Below are 20,010 nucleotides of genomic sequence, written 5' to 3' on the forward strand. Positions count from 1 at the left end.
ATATAGGCCATTCATAATGAGATGCATTTTCACTTGACAATAGAATTCAGTTATTAAAATACTAGAAAATTTGTGTTGCTCTAAAAACATGAAATTGAGCAAAGATTTTGTTTCCATATTATCTCATAAAATAAGGCCAGAATTATTCACCACTCACTATTATTTCCTTCTCACATCTCTGTAATCTCTGTAGAAATACGATGAGAAAGAGAAAGGAAGGTAACAGTTTTCTAATAGGTCAAATAGAAATAAAAATTCTATGTCATGGTAAAAATGTGCCACTTTTCTCTCCAAGGGGAAATGCTAGTTGACACTCTGACTTCATGCTGAATTTGTTTTATATGGATATCATATGATCTGATCTGTTTATTGTAGAAAAATGCCACTGGTTCAATGATTTCCTAGCCCGGGGTCCTTTATATATTACTTTTAACCTCTTTTAATTACCAAAACTTGTAAGAATTTTCAAGGTTGTCACTACTATATTATTTAAAATAACACACAAAGCATAAAGCCAAACTACTAAAGAAAATCCGAATATTAAACCATATGACCTTGACAGTAGTCAGTCACGTATGACCTACAAAATTGACAATGTCACAGGGTTTGACCTAATGAAACATTCCCTGACTCTCACATCATTGAAACTAAAACTCAACAGCTGCCCAAGGAGCCAGCTGCCTGCCTGCTGAAGCTGTGAAATAAAAGGGTTGAGGCAGTGTGGCAGAGCTACTGTCCCATCAGTAATACCTTTACTTTTTTTTTTTTTTTTTTTTTTAAGAGAACAGGAGCATGCACGTGAGGGAAGGGGAGAGAGAATCTTAAGCAGGCTCCACGCCCAGCACAGGGCCTTCGGGACGGCTCAAGCTCACAATCCTGAGATCATGACCAAAGCTGAAATCAAGAGTTGGCCACTTGGCTAACTGACTAAGCCACCCAGGCACCACAATAATACATTTCCTGTCTAAGAAACAAGATGAATGATACTACACTTCAAAAGGGCAGGGGAGTACTGTAATAGGAGCAACTTGCGTTGAAGATGACAAGGGCTCAGTGGAATAAATCATGAGCACAATATTACAATATTAGCCTACGATCCAACAGACTTGAGTTTTCATACCTATCTTCAAAAATGTGTAGCTCAATCGAAGTCGGGTTCTTAACCAATTTTAGCTGAGAGTTGAGGGAACGGTGTGAAGAAATGAAAGCAAACGTGTTAGTAAAAATCCTTTGTTCAATTTTGGTGACTTCACCTTATCATTTTTTCCAATGCTCCAGGGAAACTTTGAAACATGAGGTCTCTGAACTTCTTCAGAAGGAACTGCTGTAAGGGGCGACTGAAAGGTGCCTGTGAGATGCTAGGCTTTCCGAGGAAAAAGTGCTGGTGAAAATTAATTTCACAGACATCCCTTTGTAAGTGACAACTGCACTGCCATCCTCAGAATGAGGTATCAGAATGTTCCTTTTCAGGGTTCTTAGTGAATTCAGGCTACTTGGTCTCGCTGAAAAACAAACTCCAGTTGAGGGAGCTAACAATGAAGTCAGGGCCCTCCTCTTCCCCACAGATTGTTCAGAATATCAAAGCAACTTCAGAAAAGAAAAAAGAAGCCATTCTTTGGGGAATAGCAGTGTGATGCTCTTGGAGCACCCTCTGGAGGCCACAGAACAGTGCACTAATAAAAGAAGAAAAGAAAATTCTGGTCATCTCTGGCCAAAGTCCATAGATTTCACCTGAGTTGGACTCAAAAATGTACTTGCTCAATCTTAGTCAAGGTGATACAAGACACATGCATAATTAATTTCTAGTTTGAAAATGCAAGACATACAAGACGTAACCACATTCTCAAACAATTGCGTCTTCATTTTTAAAAAGGAAAAAATGTGCTGATGAGTGTATTTTCAGCCTACATTCTGAATTCTTTCAGGAATTTATTGCAGAGGCATCTCTTAATATTTAGAAGAGCGGAATGTGAAAATGACATTTTCTTTAACAGAGTCTAAGTACACAAGCTTATACAGGGTCCTAATACTTATCAAACTTCTCAGAGTAGCCAGCTTTAGCTTATTAAAACTGAGAACAAATTAAACTCTTTTTTTCTTCTAACACCTTACTTTTTCTAAAGCAACAAACACTGACATCTATTGGCATTTTGGTAGCTCGCTTTTTAAAAAATCTATTAAAACTCATACAAGGACACAGACACAGGATTAGGATTAGGATGTGTAGGATTATGATGGATCCAAACATCACTTGTGCCTCTGGGGAAATTTCATTTTTATGTACCTTATAGCATATTCAATGGATACTATTTCCCTCTGGTTAAAATAAATCAGTGTGTAAGCCAACACTATCTGATTTAATGTTTCATATTTTCTGTTTATGAAGAGGAAAGCCCTAGGGTTAACTAAAATATGAGAAGTTCATTTATTTGTCTCTTGGAGCAAATAAAATCACTCACCCCAAATACTGACATTCAGTTTGTTTTCTTCTGTCCTAATAGAACATGATAAACTATCAGGACTTTGTTAATGCCAAGTGTAACTTGTTACTTTGAGAATGTTAATGAGATACTGACTTGGTAAGAGGCACACTGCTGAAACTTTAAACACTACATACAACCATTCTAGGGAGAAGGGGAGAAAATAAGTAGTGAGAAGTATGGATTTCCTATATTCATTATTTATTTCTATTTAGAAACACCTGCACTCAATTCTGGCAATATATCCTTGCCGGTAATATACTGTTACATTTGATAAAAAGATAACAAAGAAAATGTTCATATACACTTTCCTTTTCAATTGCTGCAGTTTATACTAGACCCCAAAGAGAAGACTATGCATTCCATATAATAAAGTGAGGCTTGAGCGTCAACTCTTATGTGTTGCCAGAAAAGGGGTCATGTTTCAAAATCTTCTCATAGCTTGAAACCTCAACATTTTTCTGCCAGAGATAAAAATTATGCTGCACCTCACTCTACTTTCAATATTTAGACTGAATTCAGGACCGCTTTCATAATACATACATGCAGTTATCGTGTTTGACATATTTATTCCCTTTGCTCTATATTTACAGGTAGAAGATATTAATATTTATACTCACTCTAACTACAGCCGGTTTGGAATTATTTTTTTACCATAAAAGGTGAATTTTGAAAATGATGTCAAATACCTTTGCAAAGACACAGACAATTTGCTTCTTAAGTGATTCTATAAACAGAGCTAACATTTATTGGGCACTTACTACACGTCGGGCAACGTTCACAATGCTCCATGGATCATCTCATTTAAGCTTCATAATAACTTTATGATGAGAATAATATTATTATTATACAATTTTTACAAATAAAGAAATTTAGGCATAGAGGGATTAAGTTATTTTCTCATAAAACCATTAAGGAACAGTAGCACTAGGATTTAAACCCAGGCTATCTAGCTCTGGAGCTAAGAACTAGGTATCCTGCTTCTTGCTGTCCGACCATGAGGCATTTTTGCACTTCCTAAAGGACAAGCGACAAAAATACACAAAGTATGTCACACTCCTTGGAACAATGAATATTATCTCCCTTATTAATAAACATAAAAGCATCTAGTATAGGGCTTGGCATGTAGTAAGGTATTCCCTATCCTCGTATTAGTTCAATACTTTCTGATTATTTATGTATATTTATTTTTTTCTTCATTCTTCCATCAGTATTACTTTATCATTCTACAGGTATGCAAATGGGATTTCCCAAGCTTCTCCCACCTTACTGCTTAAAATAATTCTTCAAAAGAAACCCTATTTCATTCTATAAATAATATTTAATGTTTTGAATAATTACAGCAGCTAAGTGGCCAGAAGTAATCAGGTTGAAAAAGACCACTGGACATTCCTCCTGTTTCATAAACACACGCTGCCCTGTTAGTGACAGCACACTTTACCTCCAAGAATGTTTACAAGCACTTCAGTCTGGGGAGCCACTTAAAGAAGCAGGTGGGTGATGTCATCCAGGGAGCACACGGACCACTTCTACCCATTTGGCAGACGAAGTTTCACGTGTAGTCACAGATGCCCCTTCTACCAAGATTGAAGGGAGACCCTATAGTTCTAGAACTTGGCTTAGCTTGATAACGAATTTGTTCCAGGTCATTTTAAAAAGAGAGAGAAAGTTGGGAGAGAGGAAGAAAAAAAGTCCTGGGACGCCTGGGTGGCTCTGCAGTTGAGCGTCTGCCTTCAGCTCAGGGCGTGATCCTGGAGTCTTGGGATCGAGTCCTGCATCGGGCTCCCTGCAGGGAGCCTGCTTCTACCTGTTTTCTGCCTCTCTCTCTCTCTCTCTCTCTCTCTCTGTGTCTCTCATGAATAAATAAATACAATCTTTAAAAAAAAATCCTTTGTGGTGTTTTATGGAAGAGAAACATATCAGCAAATGGAAATTCATAAAAGAAGTTGCTATGACCAAATAGCAAGCGAAACCAAACAAAAACTCTGGTTTTGTAATTGAGGCTTTGATAGGAAGTTTGTTGAGCTAAATCAATAAGAAGAGAGTGGATATGGGAGGTCTAGAGTCTAGGAGGCCCAGGATATTACAGGGCCCCTGGTACTACATGGATCCGTGTTACATAGCCCAGGATTTGCTGTGTTTGCTTATTTTGAGCAAAGAAGAGAAACCAATGACCCCAAGGGCTTGGGACCTATTAGAGCCATTATTATGGAATAGATAATTCTGTTGAACATCTGCAGCCCCAATAGTGTGCAATCCAATATTCAATTAATTGTATAAAAATGTGGATACTGTGAAACATAGCCTTGTATGTATCACATATCAGTTGCACATGTCATATGAAAGTTAAAGAAGCCTTTTTCCCCTGAAAGTTTCCCTCCAACAGATGTGTTTATGCCTCTGCATATAATACAGCTCACAGCAGGGCTGAGAGGCTGTTATCTCAGCGTTATATCTCCCCCGACTGTCGTGAAGTCATGTTATGACATCCAAAGAGAAGCTGGGCGGTTGCATGTGCATCGTCCAGCACACGCAGTTTCAGTGGCTGCTTTCAGCAAGAGATGAAATGTGGTGGGTCTGCACGATCCTAACACAGGAGCTCTCTAACAGATGGGTGTGCTCCTAGGTCCTCATCGGGGCTGGCAGGGTAAGTGGCAACACCACAGTCATGGCACCAGAAGTTGTTTCTTTTGAGGACACCTGAGAACTTGAGTGCAAAGAAATCCGAAAAAGAGATGTGAGTTTCTCCCACAAGCCATTATGACTATCAGTTACTGACACCTCTAAGATAAGGGACAGTCCACTGGCACTCGTCATCATAAGGAAAATGACAAGGAGAGACAATGATTTCAAAGCAATACTATTCATGCCATGTGATTTTATACAGAGCTGGTTTCGGGTTGACCATTCTTTTCAAATCAAAAAGAAGAATCAATATTCTTAAGTGGTTTATATGATTTATACAACTTTTTACCTCCTCCAAGATGCCCTGGAGAAAGTTAAAAGTTTCCTCCCCAGACATGAGGACTACCTGTTGTAAAACGGAGACAAATATTCTGAAAACTAGGGGCGCCTGAGTGGGTCAGTGGTTGAGCGTCTGCCTTTGGCTCAGGGCGTGATTCTGGGGTCCTGGGATTAGAGTCTCGCATCAGGCTCCCCACAAGGAGCCTGCTTCTCCCTCTATGTCCCTGCCTCTCTCTGTGTCTCTCATGAATAAATAAAATAATATACATATATAAGAATATATATATATATATACACAAAAACGACACACACCTTTTGTACATATGTATATATATGTATACGTATGTGTGTGTGTGTATATATATATATATATACACACACACACATACTGAAAACTAACCTAGAGCCAAGTTCATCTCAATTTTCCAGGAAGATAGTAAAGAGAATGCCACTTAAAGATGCCAATCTACCTGGTTTATAGGAAACCACTACTGTGACTAGAATGCAGAATGAGAGCCACCAAGGGAGCTCTCGAACTCGGTGTCAAGAGAGAACATTAGGTAGTCCCAACACAGCTGCCTACCTCACAGATAAGATCTTGGAGGACAGAGAAATGCTGGCTTGCTCTTAAATCTACCTGCTTATCTAAAATGTCTATGCTAAGGCACTGCTGCTATAAACCTTTGACAAAATGCAAACCTGTAACCTAAAAAGGATGCCGCTTCAAGCCAATGCTCCTCCTTCATTCAGCAGACCACCTACAGGGGACCACAGAAACTTCTGAAGGCAGAGTTCATGGGCAGGACAGAAGAACATCTAACGGCCTCCACAAATAAGTCAGCAACTTTACAGTTTTGATTCCGTCTAAAGTCTAATTTACCATGATGACTTTTGAAAGGACAGTAGATAAAGTCACCGGCAGAGGTTGCTAATTCAGCTCCCCATTTCATACCTTGTCCCCAAAACACAGGGCGAAAGCAAAGAAAGTCTCTATATGCCCTCATGAAGTAAATAAGGTGAATCTGATCAGCAGTATCTTATTATACAAGCACGCACAGGAATGGTCTGCGGCCAAACAATTACTCTTTGTTCAATTTTTGTTTTGCTCAAAACCTGCTGAAGGTCCCTGCCAGTAAGTCAGGTTCTGAAATGCTATCAGTGATGCCAATAAGAGGACTAAGTAAATCTTGTTTTCTTCTTACAAGGAACAGACAAATATTTCTGCTTATCTTCTCAGCCACACTGTTACCAAGCGCTAGCGAATTAAATTTTCAGAAGTGCTTTATAAAATGTGTTGGGGAGATGCTTTAAGTGACTTAAGGGATCTGGATCAATGAACAGTTGGGAATTGCAGAGACAAAACAACAACAACAACAACAAACCATTATACTCCTTCTCTCCTTTTTAAAGCATCTTCTTCACTCAATCACTCATATTCAAGCATTTAATTGGGCTGCTCTATTCAAGACAATATCTGGAGGATCAGCTCTTCCTAGAGAAACCTAAGGTGAAACTGTCAGTCACAGCCGTGTTCTGAGTACTAAACACAAGCTTTGTCTCCAGAAAGCCGCAACTTCCATTTCATTCTGTTATATAGCCGGTAACCAACTGGGTTCAAAAAACTTAAACTCTGTTTTTTGGAACCTCTTGGGAACATAAACTAACCATATATATCAAGGAGGTCCTGAAAGCCAGAACTGCTACATGTAAAGTTCGAGGACTCCTTTAGAGCAGACCTGGCTCCTGGCACTGGGCTAGATTTTATCTGCTTCGCTGACCTCTCGGAATCCCTCCCCACTGACCTAAGGTCCAATATCTCGGCCGCATCCGGGCGAAGGCGCGCACACGCCGCGACCCTGCACACCCGGGCCCGCGCTCCGGGGCCTGGCGACCCCCGGCTCTCCCAGGGCAGGCTCGCCCAGCCGAGACCGGTTCCCGCTTTGCTCGCTAGAGGGCAGACGGGGCCCGTGCAAAGCCCTCCCGGCGCCGCAGGAGCGCGCACCCAAGCCTCGGCTCCCGCACTCGGGTCCCGCGCCCCCCCGGGCTCCGCCGCGGGGCGCCGGGGGGAGGCCGCGGCACGGAGCGCTGCGCCGCCCCGGCCCCCGGAGGGCGCAGGGGGGCTGCGGCCCCGACCCCACGCGCGGGGTGCGGGCGCCCGGGTGCGGCTCGGCGCCCAGGTGAGGGGCGGCCCCACCGAGGGCGAGAACCTCCCGGCTCGGCGGGCGCCCGGAGCAGAGGCGACGGCAGCGGCGCGGGCAGAGGAGGCTCGCGGAGCCGGGGCGCGCCGCGCACTCACCTGGGCTCTGGCCGCCCTCCGGGGGCGCGGGCTTCTTGCCGGGGCCGCGCTCCCTCTTGCCCTTCCCCTTGCCTCTGCCTTCTTTGCGCTCGGACATCTCGCCGCAGAAATGCACGCGCTTCGCGGCCGGCTCCCTCCCGGCGCGGGCGACGCGCCACAAGTTTGGTCCGAGGGCTCGGCTCGGGCTCGGGCCAAGTTGGTCCCTCGAGCGCGGGGGGCGCGGGCGCGGGGGCGGCTCCTGTCGCCCGCGGGGAGCGGCGCGGACGCGGCGTGCGCTCCGGGCCACCTGGCGCCGCGGTCGCCCAGGGAAGTCCTCGGGGCCCGCCGCGCCGGGGCCCGCCGCTGTCGGCTCGGCTGGTGGCGTCGGTCCGGCGCGCTCGCAGCCCGAGGAGGGGAGGCGTTCACCGCCCGGCCCGCGCTCCCATCGCCCGGCCGCCGCCGCCGCCGCCGCCGCCGCTCCGCTCCTGCCCTCCGCGCGAGCCCGGAGTTCCGACAAGTTTTGGGGAACTCCTCGCCGGCTCTTTTTCAATTGCCCCACAGCCACCCACCTCCCGCCCGCAGGTTGGAGGCTGGCGCCTCCTTCTCCCCCTCCCCTCGCCTCGCCCCCTCCCTCTGCCCCACCACACCCCCACCCCGAGGCGCGGACACGCCACCGGGAGGAGCCTGGGCCCGGCGCTCCCGGGCGCAGCCCCTTTCCCTCCCCGAGCCTGGCCGGGCGGGGGGCGGCGGCGCGCGGAGCGGCTGCCGGGAACCCCCGACAGGGGTCGCTGGAAGCTGCGCGGACACGCGGCCGCCGCCGCCGCCGCCGCCGCCGCGGGAACCGACCCGAGCGGCCCCGGGAGGTTAGAGACCGAGGAAGGGACCCAGGCGCTCCTCGCTCGTGCTCCGCGGCCCCGCGGCCCCGAAGGGCTGGACGATTCCCACGGATGCGGAGAAACGTTGGAGAAGAAAGTTTGGGACCGTGACACCTGCGCCCCCAAATTAAGGCTCTGGAGCCCTCGGGAAGGAGAGGCGCTCCTGCTGTTCCTCCGGGAGACTTTGGGGTTCATTCCTTCCTGGTTTCAGTGAAAGTCCCCCACGCGGCGCGAGCGGCAGAGGCGGTGCGCGGGGGATCCGCGCGTGGGCTGCGCCGGTCCGGGGCGGCTCCGGGCACCTCGGCGGGGGCAGGTCGCACTGCCCGCCTGGGTCGGCGCCTGGGGCGGGGCGGGGGGTCCCCTGCCTTCCCGCGTCTAGCGACGTGCCTGTCGCCATTCTCATCTTTAGCTTTATGAGAAATAATAATAGTAAATGGTAATAAGCTAGGCTCTGCAGAGAGGGGGCCCTAAGCTGCGTCTCTCACGGCAGCTCGATTTTCCCAGGACGTGATAAAACCCCGGGTTAAAAGGCGATCGACAATAATGAGTGCACCAGCCGGGAGCGGGAAGTCACTGGGTTCTGCCCAGCGAGAACGCAGGAAGGCAGGGGCTGGAGCCCTTGGATTCGTCCGCGCTGGCTTCGTGGGATCCAAACTCTCCTCCGGTGGCGCGTGAAACCTACGCGTCCTTCCCTTGTCCTCCCTCTGGTGGAGAATTCTAAAGAGCAGTGGAATCAAGAGAACGTTGGCACCCTGCTGAGAAGGACAGAAGTTGGAGGCCAGAGTCATCCATGCCACAGAAGGATCCAGAATCACACAAAAGAGCGTAGCCTCGAAGTTAGAGCACAGCTGTGGCCAACTTAGGAGGTTCATGTACAGTCCTAGGTTCCCGTTGCGGGCAGGAGGCGCTGGATGTGGACAACCGTGTGTGAAATGTACTGACTCCTCTTCTACCAGTGGTTTGCTCCTGATTACCCCTTCTTTGGGGCCCATGCTAGCTGAAGCGTTAGTGCATACAGGCATCTCGGTATATATTGTAATTGGCACCATTTAAATGAAGGTGAAATCCGGGGTGCCTCCTTGCTATAAGTGGGAAGGTAGGGAGCAAAAACGTTTGTTTTAAAACAAACGTTAAAACGTTTTTAAAACGTTAAAAAAAAAACGTTAAAACGTTTAAAACAAACGTTAAAATAAAACTCCATTTTGACAGTCCCAAAATAAGAATAGTTTTATTCTCACTGAATGTGCTGGGTACTAAGAACCGCTAAGAGCTGTCTTAGCAACATTGCTGTCGTTATTTGGAAAAAGTCTGATGTCCAAGTATCTTCTGATGACCCTCCAACAAACACCAAACATAAATTTTGCTAGTCCATAAAAACAGCAAAATCGGGGGAAAGATTACGAATAAACCTGAATAGCACTGTAATATTCCACAGAGTCTTGCATAAAATGAAAGCTGAATGGTGGCTGAAATAGCTCTGTTTTCCCAGGAGGGGCCACTGCTCAACAAAGCAGGAAACAGCAAAATTCAGAAGAGGGGAGCCCTTTCAAAAAAATGTATTCTTCCTCCCGGATATGAGACCCTTTACAGGCTTAGTATACAATAGGTAAGGGTTATCAAATATATCCTTATTTTAGAACTGAAGAATATAAAGTAAGCACAAATGTATTTTGGAATAAAAAGTGTCAAGTCTTTCGAAATAAAATAGGAAGGCAGTAGTAAAAACCCATACCTATGGAAATACTATCAGTCAGTTTTGTTTTGGATCTAAAGGTCTTACTTTTCAAAACAGCTTATTAATTCTTTATTACAGTAATTTTTCAGTGAGGCTACGGAAGAGCCTGCAATTTTGTGATAATTTTCCATTTGAAGGAAACTCTAGTACTAGTGGACAGTCTTCCCAAAGTATGAATGAAGGACCACAGAAAAGACTGTTAATATTGCAATACTTTGACAATAAAACATGGTGGCCACTAACTAACAGCAGGATTCCTATGGAAATATGCCTGCGGAATGAGGGAATTTGATGGGAGGAGGCTGAGTATACATGAGCATGCAATAATTGTTCTTTTTCGGTTCGATGTGCTAGAGACAGAGGGAAAAAAGAGAGGACAAAAATTGCCTTGATAAATGGGGAAAGAACATTTAAGAAAGATGGTGAAGGGGCAGTTGACTGATAGGGCTTCCTGGGACTATGTTTGTATTCTGGAGTCATATTTTAACTGTCAATTGCAGCTGAATTGTCAGAAAATTCATGACAAAGTCCAAATTTTTTTTTTCTCCTGATACATTGTTTAAATATGTCTTCGCCCTTTAGGTTATTTAGTGTTAATTTTCTGAGGGTTATTTTATTCCATTATTTATGGTTAGGTAAAAAGATCAACCAAATAAAAGTCCATTTCTTTGATAATTAAAATATTTATGAGATGTTTCAAGAGCTTGAGATTGTCCTAAATTATTCATCTCTATGGTCAGGAAGTAGCAAATGATTTTGTAGGGTTGTTTTTGTGTTGTTGTTTTGTTTTGTTTTCTTTTTTTAAAAACCTTGGAAATGATCAGAAAAAGGGATGGAAAAAGAAAGAAGAATAATTTAGCTTCCTTGAAGACCAAAATATGAACCTGAATTGTATAATTTAGAAATGATGACATACCTTCATGGTATAATTTTCCTAATTTGTTATGTGCTGTTTGGCTCCTAGAATATGTATCGTAGAGGGTTTATCAGCTCTCAAGTAACATATGTCAATCTGTCAACATTTGTCAACTCCTGAAAAATAGACTGGAGATTTATAAATAAGCAACTTGAGAAATAAAGATAAAATGGAGATCTTATATTAAATGACAGCTTAAAATGAATGCAATCCTGCGCCATAACATTTTTCTTTGGCAAGGCTTACCTTTTAGAAGTACTCTTAAAATCTACAAAGCTGACCAAATATGTCCTCTATCTCAGTAATTCCCGTTTGGAAAATACCCCAAGAGAAATTTTAAAAGACAAAAATAAATAAAATGAAAGAACATTAACATGTGAAGATAGATTACATTTTTTGTAAAATATTGTGCATACTGACAGTAATGGGAATTTAATTTAGAATTAAAATAGGTACTTTTAACTTTTTAAAAAATAACTTAAGATCACTACTTTTTTGAAATCGCATTAATGAAGATGCATGAATGCAAAAGAAAATCTCTCTCATCAGAGTCAGCCCCAAAACAAACAACCACAAAATATGCATGACTTAATTCATTCATCAAGCACTTACTGAACCAAATGCTAGACTGTAGGGAAATAGAAAAAAAAAAAAATGCCCCTGTTGTCATGAAGTTCAGATACTGTGAGAAAGGCATAAAAACCAATTAATCATTATAATACAAATGAAAAGCAGGGCCAGGTAAGTTTTCTAGGGCCTACAGCTCAAAATTTGTGGGCTATAGTTAAAAGAAAAAAAAACCCACAAAATTAAAAATACAAATTTAAGTCCAAGAACATTAAAGGACCGTTGGATGTGAGAGATCTTGAAAAGTCAGTTTCATTAGCTTCATGGTAGCTTCACCTCTAGTGATTACAAACATAGTCCGCCCTCTGCACCATTATAGTAACGGTAAACAACATTTGCATATTATCTTAGAGATTAGATAATACTCTCCCTATAAACAGGAGACATTAACAAGCAATCAAAAGAAATATACACAAAACTGAAACAGGCAAAGATGATCCTGTGAGGAAAATGCGATGAAAGGAAATCCTGTGAGGAGCCTTAAGAATTCATAGATGAGCAATTGTCCCTTATGCTTGGTTAGAGCATTAGAATCAGTATGCAAATTGTTAAAGAGCTTCTGACCCACAAGCTGCCCTGGCAAGACTGGAAAAGTGTTCTCCCTTACATTTGGTAAATATTTGACAGAATTACTAAGGAATCATATTCTGTCTCCTGTGAAGGGAATCAGCTTGATAATAAAATTATGAGGTTAGAATCCCCTCCTTCCAAAAAAAACCCAACAAACATAAAAACATAAGATTCAAACAACACTAAATAGAATCTACACTTATGTTGTTTGCTTACTACGTGATTTTTTTTTAATTGCTATCCACGGATGATTACTGTTGTGATTAGTATTATTTATCATTATTATCAACGATAAGATTATTCTCGTGATTGCAAGGATACATCATATATTAAAAATGGATTATAGGGATGCCTGGGTGGCTCAGAGGTTTGGCGCCTGCCTTCGGCTCAGGGCATGATCCTGGAGACCCGGGATCGAGTCCCACATCAGGCTCCCTGCATGGAGCCTGCTTCTCCCTCTGCCTGTGTTTCTGCCTCTCTCTCTTTCTGTGTCTCTCATGAATAAATAAATAAAATCTTTTTATAAATAAATAAATAAATAAATAAAAAGGATTATATAGTTGAATACTAGTGTCTAATTTCTTTTTATGGACTCTATTTGATAAACAGGGCCAGTGTCACTAATCTCTTCTGTAATAAGTATATTAATAAGAGGATAGTTTTTGAAACATTTTCACTTCTTTTAAGTCCAGTCTCATGCAACTTTTTGGTTTCTCTCCCTTACCTCTGCACTAATTATTGATCTGTATCTTCCTCAATCCCTTTGCAATAGATACTTAATGCAGATGTGTGCGATACAAATACCTCAAATTTATATGTACATATATGTACTTGTACACATATACAGACATACCTGTATGTATACATCTGTGTGTGTGTACATTTATATATGTGGGTATGTAGTTATTATTTCTCTTTCTACTATTGGAAGTGAGAAATACTGTATTTGAATGTGAGTTTATAAAAGACAGAGGTTATATATCCTTTTGTATACCTTTTTCCTATCGCTATCCATTAGATTCCCAGCACCATGCTTTGCATCCAGTAAGCACTGCTTTTGCATGGAATGAATTTAAATAGAATAGAATGAATATAAAAAGCCTGGTTCCGATATCACCATTTTCTACCACTTGGCTGCTGATTATCTACTCTGCAATCACCTTTGACACCTTTTCTGCATCCAACCCATCCCCATGCCCTGTCATTTTGACGTTAGTCTCCTTTTCTCCCTCTTCATTTACTCCCACCCAATCCACACCTTCTTCCTTTCCTTGCTTTGACCATAGTAAATCTTTTCTACCTGGTATCTTGCTCCCTCTAGTTATTTTGCCAAGTACAGTAGTCAGAGAAGTCTTTTTGAAATGCAAATCTAGCCCAGCCACCTGTGCTTCCCAAAACCATATCAAATGCCCTTGAAGGGCCAGGTCCTGCCTGACTCCAGCCTTCTCTCACTCTGCTTCATTCCTCCCTCTCTCTGCCACACGGAGACCTCTTGGCAACATGCCTTCAGAGCTGGCCATTCTTTCTGGTCCCAGTGCCTTTGTACTTGCTGATGCCTCTGCCTGAATTTTTCCACAACCAACCCACTTTGCCTAATTTCACTTATCTCTCAAGCTTCAAATGAATTTCACTTGCTTAGAAAAGCTATCCTCTGCCTTTGAAAACTGTTTTAATCCCCTGTCATAGTTTGGCATCTCCTTCATAACATTTCTTCTTATCTGTTATTATATCATTGTTTTGTGATTTAAAAAAAAAAACAATGATCTGTTCTCACTGGGCATTAGTCTCTTTGAAGGCAAAGACCAACAATTTCATGTTCTCTGTAACATCTCTAGTGCTTGTACCTGTCTGATCATAGCCAATTACATACATTTTGTTAATTGGTGAATAAATGTGGAGAAATAGAATTACTTTGATATGTATATACGACTATACATACGTATAGGTGTGTGTACTTATGTTTATTTGATCAAATTTTAAAATGATAATGATGATGATCATACTAAGCATCATACTTTGGATACCTTTTGTTGACATAAGCCGTTCCAAGAAAAAACACATAAAAAAATTTGACTAATCACAATGTCTCAATACTTTAGGAGATGAGGTGGTAACTTTTGTGAAATGGTAAAATCCCAAGAAGGATAATGACTTTTTTTTCTCCTAAATTGCCTCTGCAAGCTTCACTTGTAGATTACATTTATTGGCTCCATTTCCTCCTTTGGATTCTTGTGAGGAGTCAGAGAGACCCATAAAACAGCTAGGTTTTAGCAGGGCTGTTCTAACAAAAGGATAATGGATGAAAACCTGCAAACCAGGCATTGTTAACAGGGTTAAAACCCCTTTCTAGTCCGGCATAATATAAGGTTGCTCTAACCACTTGGCAGACCAGTGATTAAGTCCCAATTTGGTCATTGCAGCAAGTTGCTCCCCATAACTACCTTAGAACTAGCTTTGAGTTTGGTTTTCATCCTCTAATATCTTGCTTCCTTCCCATCATCCGTATCTGTGCAGCAAAGGCAAAGGGATTTCTCCATGCATACTTGGGCTTCAGTTTGTGTGCACATCTAATACACAGCCAAGGGATACACAGATGCATCCGTGTCTTTTTAAAAGTTGCCCCATAAGATCCACTACAAAGTTAGCATGATTTCCTTTCAAGAGGCACTTTATTCATTGTTGTGAAAAGATTCACCCCTGTGAAATGTATAATGATGTGAAAATATAAATTTAATGTCATAGTGATGAATTAGTACTTCAAATATTTGAGCAGTAAGAGTAATTTAACAGATCAACTCTTTGCTTCAGTATGTCCCATAAGAGACACCTGGAAGGAAGCATTTCCAAAACAGATTATAGTACATAGGAGATGACTTCATAATGTCATCATGATAACTGCACTGGATGAAATGAAACACTGACCCACAAATTCTGTACCTGCCTCAGGAATATAATAACATCACAGTTATTTTTTTTCCTTCCCACATAATTTCTTCTAACTTCCTTATTAATCTTTATGAATTCTCTTCCCCTCCTTTTTTTTTTTTTTTCAGGTCTTCATCATGTTAGATAGAACCCAATACTTCATATATTTGACTTGACTAGGGGTTTCTAGTTTTCAGTGAAGAGCCAAGAGTGGAGTTCTCAGTGGAATGTTACAGTCATCTCCACCCCTGGACCCAGGCCTAGAATTTGAGTTACTTTGCAATAGACCAACTTTCAACACACTATATGTTTGGAAACGTGTGTGTGTGTGTGTGTGTGTGTGTGTGTGTGGTGTGTGCTAATGATATATATGTGTATATATATATATATATATATATATATATATATATATATATATCTTTCAATTCTCATTCATTTGGGAAAATAATTTCACAACTATTAACAACTCAAGAAGGCAAGTCATCTTTTAAAGATGATGTAGCAGAACAATTAGCTAACTTGACAGAAACCAAATGACCATCCAAAAAATAACTGGTAGCCAACCATGCAGAAGATTACATTCTTATGGAAAATGTTGTCTTTTCTGCTTAATCATAAAGGTTGGGTTTGTTCCAACTCTTTCCCATAGGGGCAAGTAAAACCACCTAACTCAAGTGGGGCAGGGAACTCTGATCTTGTCCAGAGTCTTAACCAGTACGTAGGATTCTTTGGAGCCCAGAGAAATTCTCGGGGTAATCCTGAACCCCAGACATCCAGCTGAAAATCTAAGAATATGTTTGGCCGAGCACTTTCTAAGTGATCTTTTTTTGATCCTAGAGTCGATGGAAATCTCTGAGATCCTGTAAAGCAAAGATATTGGGGCATCGAAAAAATTTGTCATTCCAGTGGAGACTGGTGTCTTTGAGACTGGCCAAGACCAGCTCTGGTTTTGTCGAGAGGAAGAGAAAAAGGTGACATTTATCTTGCTTTGGAATCACAAAACTTTTTTCTCCTGTTGTTGTTTCCAAATGATGGTCTCACAGAATGAAGTAGAGACCATCTATTTCTTTTACTCTCATGATCATAAGTAGACCCCTGAGCACCAGCAATATGTGTTTTTACTGTGGGTACTAGAACGATAGTTCCCTCCCACAAATGCAATGGAAAGAATTTAGTACATATTTTCTCGACTCATTTTTTTTAAAAAAAGATTTTATTTATTTATTCATGAGAGACACAGAGAGAGGTAGAGACACAGGTAGAGGGAGAAACAGGCTCCCTATGGGGTGCAGGATGTGGGACTCGATCCCAGGATCCCAGGATCACAACCTGAGCCAAAGGGAGAGGTCCAACCACTGAGTCACCAAGATGAGTCTAAATTTTTTAATTTATAATTTTTTTTTTTTACTTTTCTCCTCTTACCTAAGAAACTTACATCAAAGTGCCATCAATTCTTTCCCTCCCTTGTCCTACTGCTGTACCTGCCCTGCCAATCTCTAATGCCAGATCACTCCGTCTTCCTTTTTTAACCAGGAACATTATGCTTCCCCATTCTAACAAAGACGCCATAACAGAAATCTTTCTTTGGCCCTGTCCTTTACTTTTACTACCGAACATTGTCAGTTCCTTTTCATTTACCAGCTAAAGGAATCCATCTCCTCCTCCCCAAACTCACCACCAATCCAATGGAACTCCTCAAAACTCACTAATGCCTTCCTAATTGGCACATATGGTGTTCACTTTTGAGTCCTTCAGCCTAGGGAATATTGATACACACATCATCTCGAAAGCTTCTCCTGGGACTCATAATAATATCGCAGTGGCAGAACTTTCTGCCTTTTCTGAATTTTTTTTTCTACCTGTCTCAAAAAGGCTGGCTCATGTCCCAATATTTAAAACCATTTTCTTTTTAACTACACAATAATCCTATAAAAATGTCATTCACTGTGAGCTATCTCAAATGTTGATAATTCGCAAACATGTGTATATACATATATGTACAAATACTATATATATTCCAACTAGCTCAAAATGAAGTTAGTAATCCCCGCCCTCCCTCCCCCACCAAAAACAAAACCAAACATAGCTTATGATCAGAAACTAGGCATGATCTTTTCTTTTTCTCCTCCCATCTTTTTTGCCTCCTCTGATTCCAGCCACTTGGTAGCTCCAGTTCCAGTGCATTCACCTCTGAAGCCGCATCACTGCCTCTTTGGCTTGTCCCCCAATCTAATTCCGCTGTCACTGTCACTGGACTTATTCTAAGTCCTCCTCTTCTAGTACTGTGCTCACACCCAGTCACCTTCCCTCCTGCTACCCAACTTAATCCTCTAAAATGTAAGCTATTATCTTGTCATTCCTTGCGTGATATCTCTATTGGATTCCTGTTGATACAAAATGGAAACATCTTGGTAGAGGGTAGCCAGGTCCTTCCCAATCTAAGTGCTGCATCAATTTGCGACTTCTTCCCTGTGTTTTCCCGTGCATTTGGTGTACTGCCGTCATGCTGAACTTTCTTACTTCCATGCTTCAACTCTGTTTTTCCTCCTACCAGGAGGGCTTGTCACTCAGCAGCTCCATCTACCATCCCCCAATATGCCCATCTGCCTGAGAGCCTCCGAGGGTCCCAGCATCTGCTGTGGGTCTGGATGGAAGCCTAAGGAAGAGAAGCCTGTCTCATCAAGAAGATGGGGATTATAATACTGATTGTAATACTGGTCACTGTTACAAGATTTAAATGAGCTCATGGGGGTCAAACATCCAGCTTAGAGCTGGCACTAGGAAGATAGCACCTCTGCTGGTTGTCACGCAGCATGGAGGAAAAGGAGGTAAAAATGAAAACTAGTACTTGAGTAAGTAGAATATTACCAATTTGGTAAACAGAATTCTAATACTGATTACACCTGGCCACTGATACAGACACTCTGTCTGATGCCCTCCCCTTGAGTATGGGTGGAGTCTACTGATACTGTGGAATACCATTCCTATGATTAGGTTATCAGTTGACTTTGAACTAATCAAGAGTGAGATCATCCTGGGTAGGTCTGACCTAATCAGATGAGGCCTTAAAACAAGGGCTGGGCCTTTTCCGAAGAGAAAGATCACCCCCACTGGCTTTGAAGTAGCTGTTGCCTACTGAGAGGGTCACTTGCCTAAGAATGGAGCTTAGAGCCACCCTTTGCTGACAGCCAGCAGGAGAACAGGGACCTCAGTGCTATAGCCCCAAGGAACTAAATACTGCCAACATCCTGACTGATCCTGGAAGAAGATCTAAGCTCCAGATTGGAACATAGCCCAGTCAACACCTCAATTTCAGCTTTGTAAGACCCTAAGCAGAGGACCCAGTAATGCCATGTTCAGATTTTGCACAATAAAACTAGAAGCTAATAAATGAGAGTTGCTTTCAAATGCGAAGATTGGAGTAATTTGTTACACAGCAGTAACCAGCTCATACAATTATAAAGACGTTTTAATTTACATACTGTTTCAAACAGCAAGGTATGGGTAGGAGGGAACAAGTAAGAAGACAGCTTGGTGCCTGGAGTGACGCTCCCAGCTCTGTTACTTCCCAGCTCTGGATCTGGGGGTCCCTTCCCTTTTCCAGCCATGACTCCCTTCCTCTGTAAAATGAGGGGGTAAATAATTGACAAGATGCCTGAAAGGTGCTTTCCAGGCTCAAAAGGTACTCTGACATTATACCTTACATCCTTGAGTTATAAAGCTTAGTTTTTGAAAGGATAAAACAAGGCACACAGGGAAGTAATTTGGAAATTTTCACAGATAGCAAACGATGAAATCCAAGTCAGCAATCCTAGATCCTCTGTTTGTAGACGATCCTGCCTCCAACCTTTTCTTTGAGCTTCGGCCAGACTCACAGACATCAAATGGACTCCAAAGAGGTTTATGGCCCTCATCCATAGGTCTAAGGGGGACCTAAAGAGTTGTAGCCTTTTTCTATTTTTGGAGGGTGAAGGTTTGTTTTTATTTCTCACAGGGATGTTTTTGGTAAATGTCTTCTGCCAAAATAATCAGTAAGATAAAGCACCTGCCATAGGCATGAATGGTATATAAACTTTGATGTGAATTCATAGCAGACATAAAGAACTTTTCTATAAATAATAACAATTTAACTCAAAAATATATCACAGCCTAAGGATTCATCAGGGAAATGTGTACATGTTCCTAAGGAAGGTCCATGGTCCTGAAGCAGCAGAATTTTTGGCATGGGTAAGAAATGTGTTTAACTCTGCTGTTTTTGCTCTAGTATGTAAGTTTTTATCTTTTGCACTAGTATGTAAGTTTTTATCTTTTGATCTTTTTATCTTTTGATTTCCAAATGGAAATTTCTTTTAGAAGACAGTAAAGCAGAGTAAAATGTTTCAAGCCCACAAAATCAGCTGAGGTGAAATTATAGCTTTGCTTCAGAAAAAATTCCTTTTAGCAAGATTTACTATGTTCCTATGAGTAGATGAACTTACCTCCTTTACCCAGCCTCATTAAAACATTTCCCTAAAGCCACCTTGTTTTTCTGTGAAAGTTGTGGTATGTGTTAACTAATTCTAAGAAACCAAAATTATCTAAAAATTTTCAAATCCTGGGACAATCTCAGAATCTCAATAACATTTCATACTCTAAATCAGCCC

At 42.1% G+C, this 20,010-nt stretch overlaps 1 protein-coding gene across 10 annotated transcripts in view; it reads right to left on the reverse strand.

Moving 5' to 3' along the window:
• The window catches only part of NRG1 (neuregulin 1), a 1,080,326-nt gene that overhangs the window by 210,593 nt on the left and 849,723 nt on the right, over positions 1–20,010 (reverse strand). For 3 of the 10 annotated variants that reach the window (XM_072763563.1, XM_025993567.2, XM_025993569.2), the window contains exon 1: positions 7,741–7,873. The exons of the other annotated variants lie outside the window; for them this stretch is intronic. In XM_072763563.1, coding sequence (XP_072619664.1) covers positions 7,741–7,837 — 97 coding nt within the window. In that variant the 5' untranslated portion in view covers positions 7,838–7,873. Of the gene's footprint in view, positions 1–7,740; positions 7,874–20,010 lie in introns of those variants that run through there. 10 annotated transcript variants of the gene reach the window in all.

Source organism: Vulpes vulpes, chromosome 7 (genome assembly GCF_048418805.1).
Source record: "Vulpes vulpes isolate BD-2025 chromosome 7, VulVul3, whole genome shotgun sequence".
NCBI lineage: Eukaryota > Metazoa > Chordata > Mammalia > Carnivora > Canidae > Vulpes > Vulpes vulpes.